General features: G+C 35.7%; 5 protein-coding genes across 7 annotated transcripts; 3 read left to right on the top strand and 2 right to left on the bottom strand.

Moving 5' to 3' along the window:
• The first annotated feature begins 242 nt into the window (after positions 1 to 242).
• Positions 243 to 4,886, top strand: LOC133851906 (protein GET1-like). Its single transcript, XM_062288532.1, has 7 exons — positions 243 to 549; positions 1,284 to 1,363; positions 2,320 to 2,390; positions 2,876 to 2,946; positions 3,037 to 3,118; positions 3,559 to 3,608; positions 4,623 to 4,886. Exons 1-7 carry the CDS (start codon positions 439 to 441, stop codon positions 4,689 to 4,691), a joined length of 534 nt encoding a protein of 177 aa, XP_062144516.1. The 5' UTR covers positions 243 to 438; the 3' UTR covers positions 4,692 to 4,886.
• Positions 4,887 to 5,873: 987 nt separating this feature from the next.
• Positions 5,874 to 7,222, top strand: LOC133883037 (serine/threonine-protein kinase ZRK1-like). The gene has a single exon (XM_062322216.1). The coding sequence runs from the start codon at positions 6,058 to 6,060 to the stop codon at positions 7,084 to 7,086; it is 1,029 nt and encodes a 342-aa protein (XP_062178200.1). The 5' UTR covers positions 5,874 to 6,057; the 3' UTR covers positions 7,087 to 7,222.
• A 1,132-nt stretch (positions 7,223 to 8,354) lies between these two features.
• LOC133851476 (uncharacterized) lies at positions 8,355 to 10,763 on the top strand. 2 transcript variants are annotated; one of them, XM_062287912.1, is made up of 2 exons: positions 8,355 to 8,542; positions 9,780 to 10,763. In XM_062287912.1, exons 1-2 carry the CDS (start codon positions 8,526 to 8,528, stop codon positions 10,555 to 10,557), a joined length of 795 nt encoding a protein of 264 aa, XP_062143896.1. In that variant the 5' UTR covers positions 8,355 to 8,525; the 3' UTR covers positions 10,558 to 10,763. The 2 variants fall into 2 exon arrangements, with proteins under 2 accessions (XP_062143896.1, XP_062143897.1); XM_062287913.1 differs by having other exon boundaries at positions 8,356 to 8,542; positions 9,869 to 10,763.
• A 204-nt stretch (positions 10,764 to 10,967) lies between these two features.
• Positions 10,968 to 14,730, bottom strand: LOC133851475 (protein RKD5). The gene is made up of 5 exons (XM_062287911.1): positions 14,596 to 14,730; positions 14,163 to 14,412; positions 12,896 to 13,128; positions 12,433 to 12,650; positions 10,968 to 11,332 (listed from the first exon to the last, which is right to left on the bottom strand). The coding sequence occupies exons 1-5, from the start codon at positions 14,657 to 14,659 to the stop codon at positions 11,129 to 11,131; spliced, it is 969 nt and encodes a 322-aa protein (XP_062143895.1). The 5' UTR covers positions 14,660 to 14,730; the 3' UTR covers positions 10,968 to 11,128.
• A 702-nt stretch (positions 14,731 to 15,432) lies between these two features.
• On the bottom strand, positions 15,433 to 20,424 carry LOC133851477 (pre-rRNA-processing protein TSR2-like). 2 transcript variants are annotated; one of them, XM_062287915.1, is made up of 6 exons: positions 20,293 to 20,424; positions 20,133 to 20,193; positions 19,711 to 20,054; positions 18,646 to 18,734; positions 17,062 to 17,160; positions 15,433 to 15,879 (listed from the first exon to the last, which is right to left on the bottom strand). In XM_062287915.1, the coding sequence occupies exons 3-6, from the start codon at positions 19,898 to 19,900 to the stop codon at positions 15,658 to 15,660; spliced, it is 600 nt and encodes a 199-aa protein (XP_062143899.1). In that variant the 5' UTR covers positions 19,901 to 20,054; positions 20,133 to 20,193; positions 20,293 to 20,424; the 3' UTR covers positions 15,433 to 15,657. The 2 variants fall into 2 exon arrangements, with proteins under 2 accessions (XP_062143899.1, XP_062143898.1); XM_062287914.1 differs by having other exon boundaries at positions 19,711 to 19,934.
• Between the last annotated feature and the right edge of the window lie 4,877 nt (positions 20,425 to 25,301).

The raw sequence follows: 25,301 nt of genomic DNA, 5'->3' as shown, positions 1-25,301 counted from the left end.
TTGACAATAGTATTGGGTGATAATTTTGAGCCTTTTTTTTATTATTATTGATTTATAGATTCAATAGAAAAATATATTTGATATTAAGGAAACAATAAAAGAAAAAAAAATACTGAATTGAACAATTTTTCTTCAGAAACCATTTTATATTAAAATAAATGCAATGACAAAATCTAATTGGAATAAATTTAATGCATGCATTATTTTTCATCCGTTTGAGTCACACCACAATCCCAAAAATCTGCATGGTTGACAGACCGGGCTTCTAGCCAAAGCCTTGGACCCCTTAACCGTTGCTAACCCGCTCCATGAGAGTCCAGTTCCGGCTCGGCCCGAGCATTTAACCGATCTTCTTTCACCATAATCCCTCCTTTGTCACGGCAAGAACAACGAAGAATCGAGCGAGAGAGAGAGAGAGAGAGAGAGAGAGAGAGAGAGATGGGAGGAGAAGAAACCCAAGAACACCGAGGCTCGCTCGCAGCTCCTCTAATCTTCATGATCGTCATCAGCTTCCAGCTCCTCTCCAGGTGGCTCGAACACTTAAAAAAGGTACCTTCAGATAAATTCCAATCTTCATTCGATTCCTGTGTGCTAATAAATTGAAGATTCAAATATTGTCGTGTGATTTCTGTGAGTTGGAATACGATTGCGAGTAGAGGTGGCATCGCATTATTGCTTAGGAATGATCGTGATACTTGATAGTTTGTATGAATCTGTGGCACATTATAGAATTGAATTTTGTTCTAAATTTGTTGATTTTATATCATCATTCTTTCAGAAATTCGAATTAAACCAAAATTACTGTTAACAGAAAGCTTAACTGAAATTCAGATTATGAATCTTAGGTTATCTTTTAATTTTTTGAAAGGTTGGGCATTGAAAATTATGATTGTCTGCAACGTAGCAGTTCACACACACACACGTATCTGTGTGCGTGTGTATTCATAGATAGATAGATTAATGGATAAATAGATAGATGTATATAAATATAGATATAGATATAAATAATGGTTCTTAACTGCAATAATTATAAGCTGGTCTTCTCAGGGAAAGATTTTGGTCTGCTCGTTTCCCATGCCATAATTATCTGTTGTACAGGAACCAAGAGATTACTCCTGTATTGGATATCTGAGATGTATATTATTTAAGGTTACAAATTTCTTTGAGTAATTGAAGTTTACTATTCTTAGTATAATATCGGCAGTGAGGCACATGAAGTTGATTTCTACTTAAGTTGCCTGTTCTTAAATAAACTCTTATTAGTTCATGTGATTTATTTTCAGAAAGGATCCAAGAGTGCAGTAGTAATCCAATTGCGTGGAGAGATAAATCAACTACTGAAAGAAGCGAGCTCCTTGTCACAGTGAGTGATTCTAGAGGTTTATGTGAAGTCTCTTTCCTCACCTCTCCATCTAAGTTTGTTTTATTCATGGGCATTTACACTCATGTTTTGCGATGTTAGTATCTTCTTATTTGATATGATTAGCTTTGGGTTTAGTTGTATATGTTTGCCTGAAAAACCTTAGGCATATGTTGTTTAACTTTGGGTTTTATTTGTGTTAATTGACAGTTGTACTTTGAAATGTCTCATGGATAGTAAATGCCGACTCAAATGAAATAAAATTTGTGTCCTATTTGTGACCTGCTGCTTGTCATGATTGACATTGTTGCCATTGAGATATAACACTTCTAATCATCCTTGCATTGCCTTTCCCTTGTTGGTGGAGTTTGTTCATCTATTTTGCACCCTTAGTAGGGGCACTAATATCAAAACTCTGATTAAGTCTAAACAACATTTCGTGGGTATTAGTTTTCTTATGAAACAACTAACTTGGCAAAACAGTTTGTGATGTTTAACCATTAGTGGTATATCATTATGTGTCATGCGATGTTTGTAATTATTCCAAAAGCTTGTAGTGCTTTTAAAGTATGTTGCCCAGTGAGGACCCTAGAATAGTTGTAGTGTCTAGAATTAAGTCCCTTTTTTAAAAAAAAAAAATTAAAAAATTATGCTTGTCGGGTATCTATTTACGATGAATCGAGCAATCTAATTATGCTGATTAATACTATTGATCTCATTGGAAGAATTTAGATTGACTATAATATTCTAACCTGAATACGACATTCTATCCTCTCTCTCTCTCTCTCTTAATTAATCTCCAGCGTTTTTTCCTAAACACATGTAGTCCCCCAAGCGTGCTTGCAACATCAAGGGTGGAACTTAATGGAATATTTTGGTCTTAAATATCAATTTACCTTTCAAAGAGTCTATGTTAAATATCAACATGACCATATGATTTGCTTCTTTGTTGATTGCAGGCCATCAACATTCGCACAAGCTGCAAAACTTAGGAGGTTAGCAGCCACCAAGGAGAAGGAACTTGCAAATTGTGAGATAATTTGCAGCTCAACTCATTCACTTATATTTACTCATTTAAGGGACTTGTCAGCATGTTTAATTTATAAATTTATATTGAATCTAATTTGTTGAATGATCAATTGCACTATTATGGCAATTGTTTGCTGCTTAGTGGTTGCGTCGTTCATTGTCTTGAGTTATCAGCCTACTAGCTTCCTTTAGATTTATTATGTCAACTATTATTCTATTAATTCATTTATGTCTAATGTAGCTTTCGCACTGCCATTTTGCAAAACTTAAAATATATATATTTTTTTTAAAAAAAAACCCCTTAGGAGATCCTTTTTTCTGGATGTTTTTGGGCTTTATCTGTTTATTTCATATTTCAATTGAAATTATTAATTCCTGCTGCTTTCTTTTCTTCCATCCGTGTCTTCCAGGTTGGAAATTATGAGGCTTCTGTTAATTTGTTTTATTGTTCTAGTTTTAAGCTTCTGACACTTCACTGATTTCCAGATCAAGAATCAGAGAGCAAGGAAATGAAAATGTCATATGATTTGTATCTGAAAGTTCTGTTTCTCTCTAAGGTGATTTTGGAGTATTTTGAGGATTTGTCAAGTTAACTTGCTCCCTTGGTTGAGTTGCAAAGAGTTTATTGATCTGGTTGTGTCTTGTAGGTTTTGACATATTTTGCGCTCATTTGCTGGTTTTGGAGGGTTCCGGTTGCCACCATATCTCAGCAACTTGTGCAACCCTTTGGTAATGCTTCTTGCCATTAATCATTTTACTATGTTTGCTTATGCCCTTGCAGTTCTGCTTTGTGTACTTGTAGTTTGATTGATCAGCTTATGACATGCTTTTCTAAACTAAGACTCCGTTTGTTTCGACATAAAACATTTTCGGTAAAACATTTTCTACATTTCTCGGTGTTTGGTTTTGCTTAGAAAACACGGTCAACTGTAAGATAATACTTATGGTTATGGTGACCTCCGTAAGACAATACTTATGGTTATGGTGGCCTCCAAATTTTATGTTGATTTTCATTTCCACCCACACCATTCTGTTTAAAATTTTATTCAGCTAATAAAATTATGATGTACTTTCCAAATGTCCTTCCACTGGTAGGCATGATTGAAACTATCCCGAATATTCTTGCCCTATTTTGTATTTATGTATCTACTTTTTATTTTTCTTTGCAGGGAGGGTGTTATCTTGGAGGGCCGGAGGTACATTGAACAACAATGTTATGGTAAATAACCTTTGACTTTTTCTCTTCTCTTATTATTTCCTTATATCCTCTATAAGAGAAGCCCTATGTGAAGAATGGGAAATTTGTTACACTAGTCATCCACTGAGAAATGGCTGGGCTGAGCCTCACTTCCTATACCGGCTTTAGTGTATCTTAAATTGTTGGAAATATTTTAGAAAGATTACATGGAAATTTATTTTTCAAGAGAAGAACACACTTGGTGCAACCTGATGACAGAAAAAGCTTTGAAGTGGGTGTTATCGTGGTAACCATTCACCGATGTACTTGGATGAACACCTCCTAGCAGTTGACATCGTGTACTTTATGGAGCTAGTAATCTCATAATGCTCTTAGAACCATCTTCTTTGAACCTAGTCCTAAAATTTTTAGTATATTTTTCTTTTATTGGACAAAAAGAGGAAAGGACCATCTTCTTTGAACCTTGTCCTAATAAGTTTAGGATCTTATTCTTTTATTAGACAAAAGGAGGTAACTGAGGAGATTTCCTTGTACTGATTAGAAGAAGAAGAATCCCGGTGAGATTTCCTATTTTCACAATGCTCCTACATTAGGATTCTTTTGCATGCATTATGTGTTAAATTAAATGCTTGACAATGTACTCGGCTCATGAGGCCATATCCTACGGAATAGGAAATGAAATGGAGAAGTATTCATTTTATAGTCAGAATTTAAAGTTGGTGTATCTAATGGTGTATAAGAAGTATTTTATTTTTTAAAAAAATGTGCTAACATTGACTTCATATATATACCGTTAGATGTAACTATTTTAAATCATTACCATGAAATAGATGAAAACCCTTGTCCATATCCTACATGAAAGTGTTGGGCCATGAGCGCAACTGTTTACTCAACTGAACCTGTAAATTACTCATCCAGAAAAATAATAAAAGGTTATGTGTATGATAGAGGGAGAGTTTACTTACCAAAGCATGTATTCCAGTGCATATGTGTTTCCTAATATTGCTTCTGATTGGTCTCCTAATGTTACTGCAGGTTGGGATAATACCTTGGTTAGTAATATCTACAAGAGTAAGCAAACTTGTCTGTCGACTCTCCAAGTAGAAAAAGGATTATGGTGATTACTACCTTCTCACTCAGAAAATGTATAATTTTTGCTTTCTGAATTTCAAGGAAAACAATTTCATATCCATTTCCTGTAACGATGTACATTATTTTGTTTATTATTTATTTGGCCTACATGTAAATTCAGAATAGTGGAGTAGTAAATAATAAATTAGCCTCTTGTAAAAGGCCATAGACACAGCCCCAGATAAATAGTCTAAATATACATTAAATAAATATGTGATAAAATCATTGTTATAGGCAATCCGAACATATTTATTGAAAAATAAACGATTGCTGCAATTGGTGTAGTGTAGGCAGTTTTGATACTGCTTTGCGACTTCAAACTGTCTTTTTCGGTGGCCAAACCAGTGGGCCGGTCTATTTATTTGAATCATTCTCAATAGTTTTTAGGTTGTACCTATGCACTGTATTGGTTGTATTGGGGCTTTTGTTGGATTCTCTACCCCTTTTTTATTTATTTATTTATTTATGTATTTCTCATTTCCCTTTATTTGGGTAGTTTATTTTAATTAACGACCAAATAAGACGTATTGATCTCAATCTGAAATTTTTATTTAGGAAGACGATATAGAAGCCTCTCTTATGATTTTGGTAATGCAACCAAACTTTTGGTGGTGGAGAATACAGATAAAGTTAAAATCTATCAGGATTAAACAAAGCATGAGTTATTACTGGATATTAAAATAATACATAAAAAAAATAATAGCAATAACAATAGGGGCATAAATTTTATACAAGACTCTTTATAAAACTGTTACGTGTTTCTTAGCATAGCATGTAAGAATTAATTTTTATTTTTATTTTATTTTTTTACAAATTAGATTGTAGAAAAATTGTTACAATTCAGCAAAACACATGTTCTTATTAATATTATTAAAAAAATATGTATTTCTTACATGTTAAGCGAAACATGCCACTTTTAAAAGCTAATTTGTAATAAATCTCCCGCAACCCAATTTCTAAGAAATTTGTGTCCATAATTTTATGGACATAAAGTTTTTACAGACCAGTTTGTATAAAAATTTTTACAACTTAACAAGAGTGACATTTTTTAGCATCTGAAAAGCAAATGCAATAGTTTTTAAAATGCACAAACAATAGAATACTCTTAGCGTAGATAGAGAGCATTTGTGTGAGAGAGAAGAGAGGCTTTCCGCGTAGAACATGCCGCCCAACCAATTGCGTTGACCCTCGGAAATAGCAACGATGGCTCCTCTTTCTTCCGACGAAATTTCCTCTGCTTTCGCGGTCGTCAGGGAGGGGTATTAAAAAAGTTTAGGCCAACGTCCAATTCCTGCAGATCGATCGTGGAGAGGAGATCGAGCGAGATTATATACTAAGAATGGTTATAAAACTTGTCGGGAATCGCCGGTTGGGTGGGTCAAAAGGAGAGAGAAAGAAAGCGTTTGAAAAGAATGGAGGCGTGCTACTGGAGAAGCTGGTTGCCTATTGCGATGGCAGGCCTATTCCCATCCGTGGCTTCTCCTATGAAGAGCTGAGGCGTGCAACGAATAACTACGATCAGGGCTGTGTTCTGCAAGTCAGCCAGTGGTATACATGGTACAAGGGTTCTCTCGACGGCCGGATTGTTTCCATTAAGAAGTATGCGGAGGACTCGACATTTTCAGACTTTTCCTTCACTGATATAGCCATGTCTGCAAAGACGAGCTCTCACAAAAATGTTCTTCGGCTGGTAGGATGCTGCCTTGAGACCCAACTTCCTACTCTAGTGTTTGAATTTGCTGGCAATGGATTCCTTTCCGAACGAGTTTATCAATGTAATATTCACGGATATCCACGGGAACATCCGCCCATGGCGTGGCAGATCAGGTTAAAGATTGCAAGGGAGATTGCTCATGCAATTTCATATATCCACACTGCCTTCTCCAGACCCATCATTCACAGGGATATTAAACCTGGAAATATATTCTTAGACCAACATAATGTTCCCAAACTGGCTGATTTTTCACTCTCCATACCAATCCCTGAAGGCGAAACTCACATAGAAGATAAGGTGCATGGGAGCTACGGCTTCTTATGCCCCAACTATTTAGCTACAGGCAGGGCAACGGAGAAGACTGATGTCTATAGCTTCGGTATGCTTCTATTGGTGCTTTCAACAGGACAACGTAGTTATGTTCCCCAAGCAACTACTCATGAAGATAGCTTGGTTAATTACATAAGAAAGTGCACTATAAGTGAGATTGTGGATCCTGCAATCCTAGCAGAGGAAGGAGGTGCTGGTGTGGAGCAGCAATTGCAGGCAGTGCGGGAGCTTGTCCTGAGATGTATGGATGAGAATCCGGAAATGAGGCCGACGATGGTTGATGTTACAAAAGAACTCAGGCGAATCGAAAGGTTCATGCCTTGATTACGAATAATGCTATTCATCATTTCCTATTTTACATCGTTATATGTTGCGTCAATTGGTGTGAAACGAATACAATAAATATGTGTAACGAGTAGCATTACTCTTGACTATTTATTCATATACTACATTCAAGTTACATTTTTTTTTTTTTTTGTCTTAAGAAGTAACTCAATTGGTTGGGGACCACGCCTTATAAAGTGGAGGTCACTAGTTCGAATCTCCCTCATCTCTGGACATGTTAAAAAAAAAAAAAAAAAAAAAAACATTCAAGTTACATTAATAGTACTGTTAAATTATATAGGTCCAAGCCTAGTGTTGGGCCCAACGTTTTGTACTTAACTTTCCTTGCACGTTGTGTAATTGTTGTACCATTAGGTTAACCCTTGTATTGATGGGTTAGTTGGCCTTTATATACAGAGATGTAAGTATTTTCTGTACAGTTCTCAGCCTGATTCAATATGCAATCATGTTTTTCACAAATAAAAGCATTAGTTATCAAATATGAAGTAATGTATGGCTTTCCCTAGTCACTTGCATTGATTATACTCTGAATTGCTCCATCCAAATTCTTATGGAAACATCAATTATTTAGTATGGATCAATTTATTGCTCTCCCTATCAACTCATAAATTGGCAATTGGCCAATTTTAGAAACGGATTATCTCCATTTTAAATGAAATGGAGAATAGCCGGTTAGTGAAATTTATGAGGGATAAAATTGTCATTTTATTTTTTGGATCATTTTATCCCTCTTAAATACACTAATTGAAATGGAGAGGATCATTATTTGTCAAGTTTTAGCTCTCCCTAACAACTCATAAATCGGCAACAATCCTTTGTCATTCTTCTTTTTTGAATTTTTTTTTCTCCCTCTTTTAATATATATTTTATACTTTTTTTTTAATATTTTTTTTATTGTAAGCGACGTGTTATGATTGGTGCTAACGTGACATAGTATCCAATTCTATCAACTTTTTTAACTGTAAAAACAATTTCTAAAATTCAGAGAAGTATTGGCCAAAACCTCAAAAAACGCCGACAAAAAAAAAAATAAAAAATAAAAAAAAAAAAAAAAATGCATTATCCATAAAATTAAGCAAATATCTGAAACAGCAAATAATGGATTTAAATTCAGATTTTTGTTAATAAAAACGTTTGTGAAAATAACATGATTCTATATAATGGGTTGATCTAATAGACTCCAAGGACATTTTAGTAATTGCATGGAAGCTTAATTTGGAACAAAACGAGAACGAAATATATATCAAAGAACTGAAAGAAGGGGGCGGACGGGTGCTGATAGAGAGTTTGGGGGTTTTTCTTCCATTCCCTATACGACGACTTTCTGTTAGGGTTTTGCTTTCTCGAACATTCAGGGCTTCTTTTTTCTTCTTCAGAGAATCGCACGCTTCCGGAAGGCCCAGAAAAACGTCGTAGCCATGTACGGATCGAGAGGGTAAGTTGAGAAAATCTGATCTCTTCGATGCTTCGTTTGTATAGTTTTCTGTTTGTTCTCGCTATTCTTTTCCTTCGTGTTGTCGTTTGCTATGGCATAGCCGTAAATTCGTTGTTTCATAATGGGTTTATCTTGCTATCTGATTCTGATAATGATGATGGATGGGATTTAGGGCTTTTGGTGCTTTAGTTTTATGAATTAGAAACTGAATTTGAGGTAATAGAAATCTTTGATTTTAGTTTCATTTGCTCAATAGAAATAAGAAGAATAGAAAGTTATGTCTCAATAGAAATGAAAAGATTAGAAAATTATGTCTGTATTTTAATCGCTTGGTATTTGGTCAACTAAAAATCATGATTTTTGGTTTGATTTCTTAAAAGTTGTGCAAATTAGAAAAAATCTGCGTAAAATTATAACCCTTTTTGACAATGAGATATGCTTATCGTCCGGCGGTGTTTCATGCATAATTGCAATTTAGAAGTCCAAGGTCTCAAAAAAATTTATTAAAAATTTTGCACACTGAAACTTTTTATATATAGAACATGTAATAATCTAATACACTCCCCCCAAATGTTCACTCTAGGATTATCTTATAGGAAGCGAAATGGCATATCTTTTAAAAGAATCAGTTTTATTAATTTATTTTATTTTTGGTAAATGTGTACTTCTTTCTCCTTGTAGCATCTCATCTGGTGAGGAGTTAGTGACTGGTTTATAGGCTAGTTTTTGAACAGAATCTTCTTATAATTTTTGGTGTATGTTATGTGTTCGTTCCTTAATTTTCCATGTTGCTTGTAATATTTACTATTTGGGTGTGCGACAAGCTTCAAGGTGAAGTTAGGATTTGCTATTAGCAAACTGTGAGAGTTGATTAGGAAGTGAACTTATTTTATTTCTTTTACTTACCTAATTAATTCATTACTTTCTGGTTGTTTGTAATGTATAATTATTGTCAACGTCTTCAATTTGTGTATGTCATGGTTTAATGATGATGTGTCACTGCTAAGTATTGATTTGTTGAGGCTTGATGTTTTCTGTGTTTATGCAAAGTTATGTTTTGATGAGTTTGTGGGGTTTACATGTTGGCTGTTTTAAAGAGACCTAGCATAATTTTTTTTGAGGATGAAAAATGTAGTGATAAAGAGTTAGGTGTCAGGGAATCGTGGGTTGGGTTTGGTTTTATTAACAGGTTTAGTGGGGGATTTTTTTTTCCTTTTGTGGGTATTTATAATTGAAGGGCAATGTTGGGAAGCGGGGGGGTTTCGGACGGGTACGAGGTCGGCTCAAAGAGACAAAGAATGATGGAATCCAATCCCTACTTCGCAGTGAGCAGCAGCACAAGTGGCTTTCAACCCTATGGCTATGGTGGTGGCTTTCAGCCCCCTCCCTTTCCAGTGGTTCGGCTCAGGGGGCTTCCCTTCAACTGCACCGACATTGACATTTTCAAATTCTTTGCTGGACTGGACATTGTGGATGTTTTGCTGGTTAACAAGAGCGGACGGTTCTCAGGAGAAGCCTTTGTTGTCTTCGCGGGATCCATGCAGGTTGAGTTTGCTATACAAAGAGATCGACAGAACATGGGTCGGAGGTATGTGGAAGTTTTCAGATGCAAGAGGCAAGATTATTACAATGCTGTTGCCGCAGAGGTAAACTATGAAGGAATTTACGATAATGACTACCATGGAAGCCCTCCTCCATCTCGATCAAAGAGATTCAGTGATAAGGAGCAGCTGGAATACACTGAAATATTGAAGATGCGTGGTCTCCCATTCTCTGTAAAGAAAGCTGAAATCGTTGATTTTTTCCGGGATTTCAAGCTCATAGAAGAAAGGGTACACATTGCATGTCGCCCGGATGGGAAAGCTACTGGAGAAGCATATGTAGAGTTTGCTTCTACGGAGGAGGCTAAGAAAGCGATGTGCAAGGATAAGATGACAATTGGATCTAGGTACGTGGAGCTGTTCCCTTCAACACCAGATGAAGCCAGACGGGCTGAGTCGAGATCAAGGCAGTGATCAGGCACTGTGGCCAGCGAGTTTAATGCTGAAATTGTGATCTATTTTTGGTGTTCCAATGAGATGTGCATGTTCCTTTCATTCTGTAGGTGCATTTTGGTGTTATTAACTTTCTAGGTTTTATGCGTAGAACGTTGATCGACTTATCTGTTATATCTTGACTTTTTGAACTTTACTTAATGCGGAGGTACTAATGATCGATATTATGTTTATGGGCATTTCCGGCGTCTGCCGCCGTTCACTGATTGGATTCTTTGTCTGGGTTTGGGCACTTGGGTTGATACTGAGTTCGTAAATGACCAGTTGAACAGGTTCAACCCAAATGAAAGTCCAACGCATATAAAACAAGCAATAGTGGCAGGAAAAGTGGGAAAAGGAGAGAGAGAGAGAGAGAAATTGAGCTGAGAACCTCATGTAAACACACATGGTGGCAAACCATAAAAGATAGGGAAAGACCACAATAGGAAGCAAAACGGTGCCAATGGAAGGCCAACTTTTTTACAAATTAAATACGGTTTGTTCTTGCTCTTGCTCTCTGATCCGTACTTTATTAGTCTCTACCCTTATTGCTTCAGACTGATGGACCATGATTTCTAAGAGCTCTAGCTCTATGCCTTCTTTTGAAAACATCTTGCCTGAATCTCCTGGTCTCAGTTTTCAACTCTATGAAGGGTTTTCTCTCTATATTTTCTTTTTCACTCTCCAGCATCCTTTGCCTTTTTGCTACTGCCATGGCTGCAGCCTCATTCTCCTGCTGTTGGCGTTTTGCCTCTTCCTGTAAATGTTTCTCTATAAGCAGCTGTGCATGTATAATATATAGGAATGGATGTGTTTGTGGAAGTGCTAACACATGCATGTGTAGTGTTGAACTATTCAGCCATGGAAGGACTGTAAAGGTGTCAGCCATTCTTGCATTGCCAGTTATCGAAGTGAAACCAGTATGGTTCTACGGGGCTGATTTAGAGTACTTACATTGGACTAGTCAAAATAGTCAAAAAGTTATTTTGACCAGTCCCGTAGCAAAAAAATAAAAAATAGTTTCATATCTGATTAGCCATTTTGACTAAGGATTTGATTAGTAGATATAGTACTCAATAAATTTGCTGATTACCTAGCTCAACAATGCTTAACTTAATTAATAATAAAAAGTATTGTTTCTCTCCTTTTGAGAATAGTAAAAACAGTTAAATAGATTAGTAAAAGTGAATAATTAAAATGTGGAGTCGGATGTGAATGCTCTTAAGACTATAACATCAAATTCAATTAATTTTTTAGCAGTAAACCTGGTATATAGAAAAGTTGAATATAATGTTATGAGAAAAAGTCGACCGTATGCCATGCATCCTACCACCTTTTAAAGGGGATGAAAATTGGGTGCAATGAACTGCTTCTATTGCATGTGCAATGGGCAGCTCGTCTGAGAGGGCACCCAACCTCATCATATTCGGGCAGGTTTTCAGGCAGCTTGACAAGTGCCCGAGCTCCTACTCAAGCAGGGTGGGGCTCGGGTGCCTTCTCACATGGGCTGTTCATTGCATATGCAATACGGGCGGTTCGTTGCACTCGATCTGGATCCTACTATATATATATAGAGTAATGATTCACTACCACCTAAATATACAACTTTTCACCACCTTATCTATGTGGCAAGGTGGTCCCTCACCTTAATTTATTTTTAAAAAATAAAAAAACTCAAAAGTAGTGGGGGATCACCTTGCCACATAGACAAGATGGTGAAAAATTGTATATTTGGGTGGCATTGAATCATTATTCATATATATATATATAATGTTTAACCTTATTTTGAAGATAATTTTTAACGATGACTTGGTGAAGCAAAAGTTGACACATTAAGAAGGGAAAAGAGAAAAAGACCTGAAGATCTTGAATGAGACTGTCAAGGGATTTGATCTTCCTATGCGGCCAACGAGCAATACCAAATTCTCTACATTTTTTCTTGAGAACTGTAAGTCCGACTTTCAAATTTCTTGAAGCTTCCACGATTGGAAGATCGAAGTACTTGGCCAGATCGGGTAAAGCAATTCTAGCAATGTGTTCACTGGCTGCCCTCTTTTTCTTACTCTCTGCAATACCTGCAATCTTCCATCCTATCTATAAGATATCAAATTTGCAGAATTCAGTCAATTTCTAAAGTCAAAAAGGAAGAATTAAATGAAACATTATCAACTATTGTTGTTTAATTTCTTCCAACATAACCTTGGACATCGAAAGTGAATCCTATAAATAATAAAACAGCCAGTTTCACAAAGTAGCTGAATCAATGGAGTCGACAACACAATTGCAGAAAGAAGCTAGTCAATGATAGTCAATATTAAACCTGGTGAACAGTGTTCCTTTTGTTGATCTTCTGATAGTTCAGACATGGCAACCGGATAAGGAAGACAGTTCAGATCCTGATGAAGCGCGGGCATACTCTTTGTTGATTGATGGTAAGTATCATCACTCTGTTGGCACATTTCCTTTGTTGGATTGCCGTCCATTTTGCAGCCCAACTGGAAAATCATTTCAAGATCACCGGCCAATCTTGGTACTGACTTCAGATTGGGATTTCTGAGAAATTTAAAAGGAGAGTTGGGAACATGAAAAACTAGTTTAGATCATATGGGGATTAAAATTTCTGTTAAATTGATTGACTTAGAACATAGATGAGAGAAACAATATGAAGCTATCAACCAAAAATTCTTGAGATGTCATGTGATCATTGCTTCATTTTTTTTTTCTTCTGTTTTAAATAAACACCAGTTGGTTATGCAATTTGTAGAAATCATGAACCCACCAAATACAAAGCAGAAATATAGTTATTTGATTGAAATCACAAACATGCTTGTTTGAGGTAAGTTCGAAAAGGCAGGTAAACTATGGTAAATGCTGGCCAAAACATCTCCACTACTTCTAAATTTTGACAAAATTGAAAGGAATTTTTTCGAAAAAGAAATCATGAAACATTTATTGAACACAACTCTGATGCTTTGCTGGGAGAGTGACTTCCAGGAATGTGATCAGTACAGCTATAATCTGAAGGCATGATGAGTTCAGAAGAGAGAAAAGTGATCACTTGAAACAGATTTGGGTCCATATGGCCACCCCTTTGCTTATTTTCCTGCCCAAACAGCCTATTAGAAGAAGGCCAAGAAAGGGAAAGTCTATTGGGAAAGTGTTGCAAGGAAACCTTTCAGGCAAATCTTCTTGCAAATATAAAGCAAGAATCTATGGCACATGATCCTGATTCCTGAGACTAGCTACTGCTGCTTTACTTTTAGCCATTAAAACGAGTTTTCCATCTATATAACAAACTAATTATGACACCAAAGAGTGGCTTTTTTTATTTATTTATTAAAATTCATCATTCAATGGACTTTTATTCAATCAGAAATATAACCAGACAACATTATCGGCTGTTCTTATCTAACAAACACCAGTCTTTGCATGCCCAAGTCAAAAATTAATCATCATAGAGTATATATCACAAAATCAAACAGTAACCCATTGACTTAAATCAATCAATAACCTCAAATTGAGATAGATAATAAAATTTAGCTTTTTTTAAAAAAAAAAAAAAAACAGAGAGAGAATTCGGAGGGTACCTGGAGATTGAGAGTAGAGAAGGAATGCATGAACAAAGAGGGGGACGATCGGCATGAAATGCAAATATGCAAAGCCAAAAACCGTTCACAAGCCCTTCAAACACTTCGGAAACCCGAAACTTGAGCGATATGAGAGCTGGGTCAGCTTCCATTTCCGTGTACGACCCACTGGCCGAGAACAAAAACTCCCTCTCAACTTCATTTTCCTTCCCATCCTCCAATCGGTACACATGCAAACTCCTGATCAACTCTGAAAAAAATCATAAATCAGCAGGGAAAAAAAAAAACAAAGACTGAAAAATGGTAGCTTCAAATCGGTAAGAAATACGACATTGGACTCAGATTTTTTATTTTATTTTATTTTATTTTAACAAGAAAAAGAAGAATTAACAGACACTTGCGCAGTTCGGAAAAAGCAAGTGGGGTCGGCTACCTTCATTAACGGTGCTTTGAAAGACTAAGAGAGCTCTTAATACATGGGTTTGAGAAGAATCCATGAGGAAGAGTAGAAGATGATTATTGAAAAACAACTGCTTTAACAAAAGGTAGGCCGATGAAGAAGCCGCGTTTTCTAACAAGTTTGCATGATGTTTTTTCGGTTGGTTTTATTAGAGTATATAAATTAAAAAAGAGTCAATTCATTAATTTACATTGCCATATTATAAAATAATAATTTTGGAGCCTCCAGAAAGAAAAAAGAAAATTGCTTTTAGTTTTTCTTTTATTTTCTTTATGTATATTTGATTTGCAATTAACAAAATCTTTTTATGTAGTTAGAGAAATTTCTTTTAATTCAATTTATTATACTGATATGTGTTTATAATGCAGATAATTATTATACTCATTTTCAATAGGAAACATGGTGGGAGAAAATTCAAAATTCTTTTTAACCCAATTTAAAATAAAATTTTAATAATTTCCCTTTTTGGAACTAAATTGCTTGAAGTTTTGGGCTTTCATTAAAATTTAGCCAAACAGTACCTTAATCACACCAACCACCGGAACTTACGACAGAATCCCATCTCACTTTTTGTTATCCATTCTGACTTCTTGCGCCACTTATCAAACATGCATGATGCACCCGAGGCACTTGGTATTATTATATAGTTTCCTCGATAAGTTTTTTCTGTTTGGACACAAACGCCCCTGCCCCCGTTTTTCTTTTTAAGGGGGATAAACGTAATTTGAAGTATGAGTTTTGACAAATAGCTTTATGAGTTTTTAAAAATGATTAATCACTCTATGAAGTAAGCAAAAAATAATAAATTAGTTTATATGCACATCAACACCAATCGGGGCTTCATTTCCTTTCCAAATTGGTAGCAGCAAATTACTAGAATCCGGATCCGCCAAATTACATCAATAAACATTTTCCGGAAACACTCAACTAATGATCGAATATCCATCTCTATGCTTTATAGATTCTCAAGAATTATCGGGAAACCAAAATTTTTACAATAATAATCACGCAAACAATAATACATATTGTCTCAACCTAATTTCTTTTACCCCTATTTCGTCTGGGTCCAACTTGGACCCATCCATCTTCTGCTTCAGTTGCCACCTTGGGTCTAGGGTCATTGACTGGCATATCTATAGAACTTAAATTTGATGGCGATTCTGGTGCATCAAGCATCATATTTGATGAATCATCATTCTCATTTGCATCATCTCCGCTAACATTGTCGTCGTCGTCGTCGTCGTCGTCATTCACAACCTAGTATAGAACAGAGAAGAAAGAGAGAATTATAAATCTAAAAATTGTCATTCCAACTTCTGAATTTTTGACAATACACCACACAATTGATTCATTCACTGCAACACTTGCAACGTAATGGCTCACATTCCAGACCTAACAATTATAAATTTTATTACATAATAAAGTTTAACTTTCTATCAACTCTCTTGGGGATTCCCTGGAAACACTATTAGCATTACTGTTCAGTTTTTGACAAAGTTAAATAAGCCATCCTTCCAAGGGAAAAAAAGGCACTACACAGACTAAAAAAAAGTATTAACAACTGAATATGTGATATCAACATATTCTAATTGTGACAGGAAAGATTACTCCCACCATGCAGCATAATAGGATGTCTAATATTGTAAGGCAGGGCTCTTCGAAAATTCTCGACCAGATCTTACACCACAGAAGGCTACTTGCCAATCCAAATTCTACTTTAAAAAATGGAAATTGATTGATACATATTTGTCTAAGCTTCTATGATTGTTTTCAAAACATAAAATCAAATCAATGTAGAATTACATGGGATGTTAGCCTCTTATGGAAAACCCAATGGCCGTTCAGATTGACACAGCTAAATTTATCGATTTATCTATGTCAAGCTGAACAGTGTCACCACTACTTCTCCTAACCTTCTTGACCTTAAAGTATCATCCACTATGTCCAAACACCCCATATTATCGTTATAGCCTTTTAATATAATAGTGCAGCCTAAAAAAAGAAGTGCAATTTCCTTGAATAGACAGCCCATTATTTTTTTTTATCACTTCTTTATTTTTATTTATTTTTATAAGTAATTTATGACCCCAAGGGAGGAGAGGAAGGGGAGATTTGAATTAGTAATCTTCACTTCATGGTCTCAGCCGATAAGACTTGAACCCTTGAACATGCCACATCAGTTGAGTATGCTAGGAGAATGCAAAATAACATTTCTCATAAAGAAATTGCCAACATTATATTAGCTGATGCACCTCCTTTTGATATGTTCTATGTTCAATTAAAAATCTTCCACCATCTAAGAAGGTTGACAGCAAAAAAAACCTAGAACGGGGGAGATGGGGTTTGGGGGAGGGGGGGAGATGGGGCACCTTATAATCATTAAGGAGTGGATAATGGAAATGACTTAGACAAAGAGTTCTATATAATATATATGATTACCTGTCTGACACGAGGAACCGAAACTTTCCTTAGGCTTTCAATAGACTTGAAATTCCCTTCCAAACATTCTTCATGCATAATCATCAATTTTTCAGCTACCTGTGTAGTATGAGAAATTGAGAATGCAAAAACCCAAAAACCAACAATACAGATTACCCTCATTTGAAAAACAACCAGATAACATAAGCATATAGTAAAATAACATTCAAACTGCAAAAATCATGACCAATTGATCAAAACTGCCAAAAGAAGCATGCTCAATGATAAATTACCAAAACCAGGTTTAAATTTCTAAAGACCGTTAATTTGATACTAATAATTTGCATGGTAGTTAAACCTAAAAATAATCAAGTTTCCCATACTTGTCTTAGTTGTCTACAAAGGAAAATCTAGTTTTTAGGCATTGACACTCACTCCAAAAAAACACAAGCATTTTCCCTTAAATTAATTGAGCAAAACTTCAGAACCAGTGATTGCTGTCCCTGTTCAAGAACATTTCAAAACCAACATGTGAGTCTGTAATACTTATCAATAAAAAAAACCAAGGCAACATTTTCTTTTATGTCGAGTTAAGAAAGGAATTCCCGCATAGTTCCCACGTGTTAGCAGGGTATTTACACAGAAATCAACCAACATATTTTAAGGACTGCATTTTTTAGCTTTCTTTGAATCTTTCTTAATTATAAGGAAGTCTTTTCCCTCTTTAGTTAGTAATTTTTAATCTTCCTTTCTCTCTTAATTAAGATTTTGTGTCTACAAAAGCAAGGCTTCTGAAGAATTTTATGAACTTTGGTTAATGAAATTTTCAGCATACTATCAATTCTATAATGTTGAGACTACATCAAAATACATTTCATCTTTCTTCTTCTTTCACTTTTCTTTGAATTCTTTGCACATACAAAATCCAGGCACAATAAGGTCTCACTTAAGCCAAACATTAAAAAAATAAATTATTTATAAGTACTATCCATAATCCCTAGGCAGTAACTCCCATTCTTTCTTATATTATTTCAATTCAAAACCCTCTATGAAGTCATTATCCTTAAGCTACTACTAAAAAAAAAATCTTTAAAATCACAATCCTTCAACCAAAAAATACCAATATCGCAAATAGAGGGCTATCCCTACGTCAAAAAGCTGATAAATAATAACGTCAGAAGAAATACCGGAGCATTTGTAATTATTAAGTTTCGTAAAGAAGCACTGCACGTGATAGGCATTCCTATGTAAGATACTACCATGAGTGGATACTAAAGAAAAGATTCCACCGTTTGCTAAGGGGAGGAAGAGATGTGATCAAAGAACTACCATGATCTCACAAAATCTAGGCCAAAAAAAAGGGGAAAGGGAAAAGATTGAGCGAGTGCTGTACCAATATGGCACAGGTTTTAATAAACATAGTTTCTTCACCACTTTATAGATACCACAAGAAGATTAATATCTGAAGTCAAATGGCAAGACAGTTTAACCCCCGAAAAAATTGATACACATTATAGACTCAGCATAAATACTAACAGAACCCCATTATTGCATATAACTATGGGTTGTAGCAATTCAAGGTTGAATAATGTAGAGAAGGCATACTTCCTCAATGCTGCCGTCCTCAGCCAAGGTATTGAGAGACTCCAGAGCTTGTTGAAGCAAATTTTCTAAATCATCTATGTAAAGCGGCTCTGGGGAAAACAAACAAGAAAAAAAAGTTTTATCAAGAAAATAATTGAAATCACAATTCAATGTGAAGACATTAGAGACCAATATTTCCTCATACACATCTTAAGCAAATCAAACATCAATTACATCCAGAATAAAGTGCAATGAGTCACAAAACTTAAATATAAAATCATTTAGATCATAAAACAAACACTAAACCCCCATCAATCTTAGTTTGTTTAAGGAAATCCATATCATAAAAGTCTCTATCAATCCTTAGTTTGCTTTGCAAAGTCGATTGAACAAAAAACTAAACGGAGAAAAATAAACAAAACAAAACAGGACAACCATATTTTTTTTTTTGATAAGAAAGGACAACCATATTTGAAATCAATAAACAAAACACTTTCTTTTAGTGACGATGAACCTCTTCAAGGCATGGCCACTTCATGTACCCACCCTTATTGGGTAAACTTTGGACCTGTGCAACGCACCCCCTCCACCCGGATCAGGTAAGACTCCAGCTTCCCCAGTGGGCGTGGCCCCAAAACAGTTAAAACAACATTTAAAAAAAAAAAAAAAATCAAACCTCAATGAATTCCCAAAGACATACAACTCAAAAGCCTAATTGCCTACAAAACTAATACATTGATTTACTAAAAAAAACTCCCATTTAGTTGATTAAAGTCAATTAAACATGAATACAATAGGCAAAAAGAAATACCAATTCGCTAACTGCATTTCCACCAAAACAAACTCTACAAAAGTAAGGCAAAAGGTTTGTGATTTCGTCAATAGAACTCCAATTATATCCCATTCTAAGTACTAATTTGCTAATTTCACGATAAAACCCAATCAAGTGCCGCAAAAAATGGCCTTTTGTACACCAAGTTTTCATTTTCGGTACAAACAATGTAAGATTTAGTGCATAAAAATTCTAAATTCAACCCAAAATTCTCGTACTCAATAAATAAAAAAAAAAATCATAATTAAGAATACCTCTGGACTGACTAAACCAGGAGACGATATCGGAGGCGAGCTGGTCAGCCTTGCGGGACGAGTCAGGGCCGCCCCACTCGTTCTGGACGGCCATTTGGAGCGCCCACCAACGACACAAGACCAGATGAATGCCTTCTCTCAGTACTCCCAGAGCCTCCGCCGACAGCGCTCTCGGACGATCAACATCCATTGGACTCACTCCCTCTCACTCAAATATCACGTTACTACATAGGACAAACCAGTATCTCGAATTTAGCTTTGGACCTTAAGTGTACGTTATACTCGCAACGATACCAAATATCATTCGAAACAAATATCGTTTTAGGATTGAAGAAGCTATGAGCCTATGAGCCAAATATCATTCGAAACATCAGAAAACAGACAGAACACACAAAAACCAAATAGGGCAGTGGGAAAAGGACCTGTAAGCGCGCTAGCAACTGGTGCTCAACGGTGCACACCACAGCTCCTTCGGGACTCGATCTGATAGGCAAGACGAAACCAGAGATTATATCCACAAAGTAAAAAACATATCTGAGATTATTCACATGGAAAATCACAAAGAGAGAGAGAGAGAGAGACCGGCGGCGTGTCAACAGCGTCACCGAAGCGGCGAGTGAGAAAGGGACGAGAGCGAGTGAAAAACCCTAATTTTGTTGTATCTTTCTTTCTTTTCTTTTTGATTTTTTTGGAATTATCTTAACTAGCATATAACCGGTGTCAACCGTGTCATGCGCGGGTTTTTTACAAATTAAATGCCTGAAAAAAATAAAAGTGCTTATGTTTAAAAAATAATACATAATTTACAAATTGAGGTAATTACCCTTTCCCCTCATGAATTACCAACTTTTGCGCAAAGCCTCCACAAACTACCAACTCGACCAAAATAGAGCATTCAACTACCAAAGACAACCATTTTCCCCCCTTCCATCAGTCAAAAGAGTTAAAACAAACGATCAACAGGTCACGTGATCGTCACATGCTGTTTTACCCTCATTTTCTTCTTATTTTTCCCCTATGAACTATCACTATCTTCCAACATGCCCCCATGTAAAACGGCACGTGACGGTTACGTGACCCGTTGACCGTTTGTTTTAACCTTCTAACTGACGGAAGGGAGGAAAATGGTTGTGTTTGGTAGTTGAATGCTCTATTTTGGTCGAGTTGATAGTTTTTGGGGGCTTTGCGCAAAAGTTGGTAGTTCATAGGGGAAAAAGGTAATTACCCCTTACAAATTCGTTAAGGGAAGTTTGAGGTATTTAGGGTTTGCTGCGTAAAATTTAGGAAAAAGTATATATATCTCTTCAAATTATTATTTGAAAAATGTTAGATTTACAACGCCAATACAACAACTGCACAACAACCCCTTACATGTGGGTGGGCCCCAGATACTTTAGAAAAAGATGAGTGATTGTTACACTCACAATCCACAACTCTAGCACTCACACCAGACACAAGGAAGTGGGACCCAGTGTGTGGGTCCCACTTCCTTGTGTCTGGTGTGAGTGCTGGAATTGTGCAATGCGAGTGTAATAATCATTTTCCTTAGGAAAAAATATATATATCTTTTCAAATTATTATTTGGAAAATGATAGATTTACAACGTCAATACAACAGCTGCACAACAACAATGTTACCAATTGTTTCAACGTTTTTCTTAAATCACCAAAAAATGCTAATGTTCCTCGTGTATTACAAGTTATTTTCAAATGGAGCATAAGAACTGTATTCAATATTTAAAAATTAGTTGAAGGCTATTTACATTATTTAGTAAATCACCAAAAGAAAATAAAAAAACAACAAAAAAACACTTTAGAAGAAGATTTGATACAATAATCAAATAATTAACATGTTTTACAGAATAATTAACTGTCAGAATGCTGTCGGATTCTTTTAAAGGTTCAATAAATACCTACATCTTATCATTGAGTGCAGCTTCTATTAGGTCTTGGCATAAAATGGCTATTTTCTGCCCTCCAATAATAATATGCCATATCGGTTTAGCACGTCAAAACACACAAAAACACTATAGGCTGAAGACACCCGATTACACCAAACTCATGAAAAAAAAAAAATTTAACAAAAAAAAAAACTCAAGCTCCCCAGCCCCACCATGGCAAGACATGTACCGATCGCGGTTTAACTTTCATGGCATTATGGGCAATCTCAGGTCCAGGTTCTACATGGAAAAATGGAGAAATCTAGAGAGAGATTTCCTCAACATCTCTGCTTTCTTTGTTTTTTTTTTTTTTGTTGGAATTTCCTTTGTCCCCTCTAGGGTTCTCTGTTTACCTTGCCGGAATATATCCCCTAAATCCCAAAATCCCCCTTTACTTCCTTACCATATTAAACCTCTGTTTCTCTCTCCAAACAAATCTTCCAGATCTGACCCACAATCATCCAATTTTTTCCTAATTTTTCTGACATCACCCAAACGGTGCTACAACTCAAGAATAGTCGTGTTTGAGAGCAGGGGCCGTCGGTGGTGGGCTGAGCGGTGATTTTCCTTCCGGTATCCAAGAGGGTGGGTCCAAAGGTGTGGATGTGTGTGGTCGTGGGAGTCAGCCGTGTGTGGTGCTGTTCTATAGTGGTAAAACATGTGGGAGGAGAGGGGAGCCACTTGAGGACGAAAGGGTGGGAGTGGAGGGTGGAGAGCGTGCGATGGAGGTGGTCGGAGGTGGCAGCGAGTTGGTAGAAGAAGACGCCCATCTCTCTCCCTCTCTTCATTTCACTGCTTCGCTAATTTTTAATGATTTTGTTCTTATCTTTTTTTTTTTTTCATGAATTTGGTGTGATCAGGTGTTTTCAGCATATAGTCTTTTGATGTGCTAAACCAATGTGGCATGTTATTCTTGGAGGGCAAAAAGTAGCCCTTTTATGCCAAGACCTAATTGAAGTTATACTCCTTATCGTTTAGTTCATTAAATTAAACTAAAACATACAATATTATTTTAGTTAAAGAGTCTAATCAAACAATGCAATAGAATACAAACATAATTATATATTGTTGTATAATCATATGACACCTCAACTCATGAATTAAAATATTAAGACAACAAAGAAATTTATTGAGAAAATAGTAAACTCGTCGTATTAAGAAATTAATGCTACGAAACAAACTAAAAAACTAAATTAAAATATAGGTAAATGAAATGCAAATATGATTTTCATGTTAGTTTGAGAAACAAATGGCAAACGGAAATGGTACGGATTAGAAATGTGATTGAATTTAATAGGAGTAAATAAAATAGAGGCTTCAATTAATGCATTAAGATTGGATGACAAAGAAGCCGGGGCAGTTTGCGGAAAGCGCCGGCGATCTGTTTCTCGGTGCTTTCTTGTAAGGAGCCAAGCACACAAAAGGACAAAACGGCGTACCGAAAGGCTTTCCTCAAGTCCAGCCGCCGGGAAAAGCCGGAAAACCAAGGAGCCAAACACACAAAAGGACAAAACGGCGTACTGTAAGGCTTTCCTCAAGTCCGGTCGCCGTCTTTTCCCATCCGTGGGAAAGCTGAAATTTAACGGGGGTTGGTGGGATTCTATTCTTCATACACGACAGACGAATTTCTATAAACTAATATTTGGTCCCATCATCATCTACTGAGGGTTTTTTTTTTTTTTTTTTTTTTTTTATAAATATTTTGATGTAACGTAAAAGTAAAATTTGTTTTTGTATTTTTATGAGTGTTTTAAATTTGAACTGTTTATTTAATTTATTTGTTTTGAGAAAAAAAAAAAAAAGGACAACAAAAAAACTTAAACAAATGAGCCGTATAATTGGCATTCATTTGAGCGTCTCTTAAACTTGGCAACTTTTTTTTTTTTTTTTTTTGACACGTTGTCAACGTTGTTAGGGGTACTAGAATAAGTTTTATTATAAGTATTTTTTACAAATGGATGTCGCAAAAAAGTGACCACGTAGCATTTATTATATTAATCATTAAAATATAAATTCTTACGTGACAATTCACACCACACTTATTAAGTTTATATAAAATACAGACCGGTAATAAGCCACGTGAGTTTGTAAAAATTATAGTACAAACATTTTCTTAAGCTTAGAATACAAGATTGTCGATAGTTGCCATCTCAATCTGGACCATCCCAATCTCCTTTTCCATCATTTTTAAACAATAAATTGATACAAAAAAAAAAAAAAAAAAAAAAATCACCCAAAAGCCATAAAATGAAAGCTTTATCGATGGCGAGAACTGAGAAGCTACGTATTAAGGCAAAATGATGGATGTGACGTACGAGAATGAACTTTTTGTTCACCGTTATTCCAAAACGCCGAGGTTCAAAAGTCCTTGAAACCGTGTAAGAAGGTTTTGATGCACGTGATCGGACACTCAAGTCGTTTTCAGTTGTTTATCACGTTTCCACTTCCAAATATAGTAAGGTTCCTAGATGAAGAGAGTAACATTTTTTATTTTTTATTTTTTTTGTTGGGATATTATTTCCTTTATGAAATCATGCATAACGTCTAAATTATAATAAACTTTCCCTCCTCGTTGATGATAATTAATCCTGCCATCAAAAGAAGAGTAGTGATTCACTACCACCTAAATATACAACTTTTCACCACCTTGTCTATGTGGCAAGGTGGTCCCCCACTTTAATTTATTTTAAAAAAATAAAAAAACTCAAAAAGTAGTGGGGGACCACCTTGCCACATAGGCAAGGTGGTGAAAAGTTGTATATTTAGGTGGCATTGAATCATTATTCTCAAAGAATATATATGGAAAAATAAAGTTACTCTGCATGATACACCTCGTTTGCATTTAGTCCTAAGTTATCATTTATGGTACTTTGACCGATTCTAACTATAATTTAAATGCATAGGGACCCTTTTGTTAGTCAGAGAGTACTAAACTTGACAAAAAAAAAAAAATGAGCATTTGATATGAAGATGCTTGACAATTCTACAAGGGGCAGTTTTGGCCACCCTCAAATTACTTGAGAGTGGTTGAGTCATCTCTAAGCAATTTTGGGGCGGTTTGCTCTAGAAAAGTGATTGTTATACAACTCTTGACATAACTCTTGTACAATTTTTTTTCAAATCAATTATTGAATATGTTTTCAATATATGTTATTTGTAGACATATTATGTGTACAAACATCATTAGCTTATGTTTTTCTACATGTGAGTCATACATATTTAATAACATATTTAAAAAAAGTTGTAGAATAATCATTTAGCGGCTTGCACCCTTCATAGTATTTGGGATCTACATGTATGGGACCCACACAATATGAGAGAGTTGTGTGAGAGTTGAGTGAGAGGGGTTGTGAAAGTATCATTTCTCTTCAAGAATAGTCAAACCATGCATTCCAAATGTGTTTTTGGTATTTGATTGATAAAAAATCTTTTTTAATTGTTCGTAAAATTATTTTTCTTTTTTAAACCATAAACTATTTTTCGAATTTGAGATTTTTTTCCTCAAATTACTGAACCACCACCAAAGTTTGTTGGACTACCGCAAAAAATTGCCGAACCTACGAGGGAGTTCGTTGGACCGTTGTCGGAAGCTGCCCAACCTTCGCCAGAGATTGTCAGCCGTTTTCCGCCTCTTCCATATGAGCCAAATGGT

Source organism: Alnus glutinosa, chromosome 12 (genome assembly GCF_958979055.1).
Source record: "Alnus glutinosa chromosome 12, dhAlnGlut1.1, whole genome shotgun sequence".
NCBI lineage: Eukaryota > Viridiplantae > Streptophyta > Magnoliopsida > Fagales > Betulaceae > Alnus > Alnus glutinosa.
The sequence above is the reverse complement of the archived record's forward strand: the minus strand, read 5'-3'. Positions and strand labels throughout refer to the sequence as shown.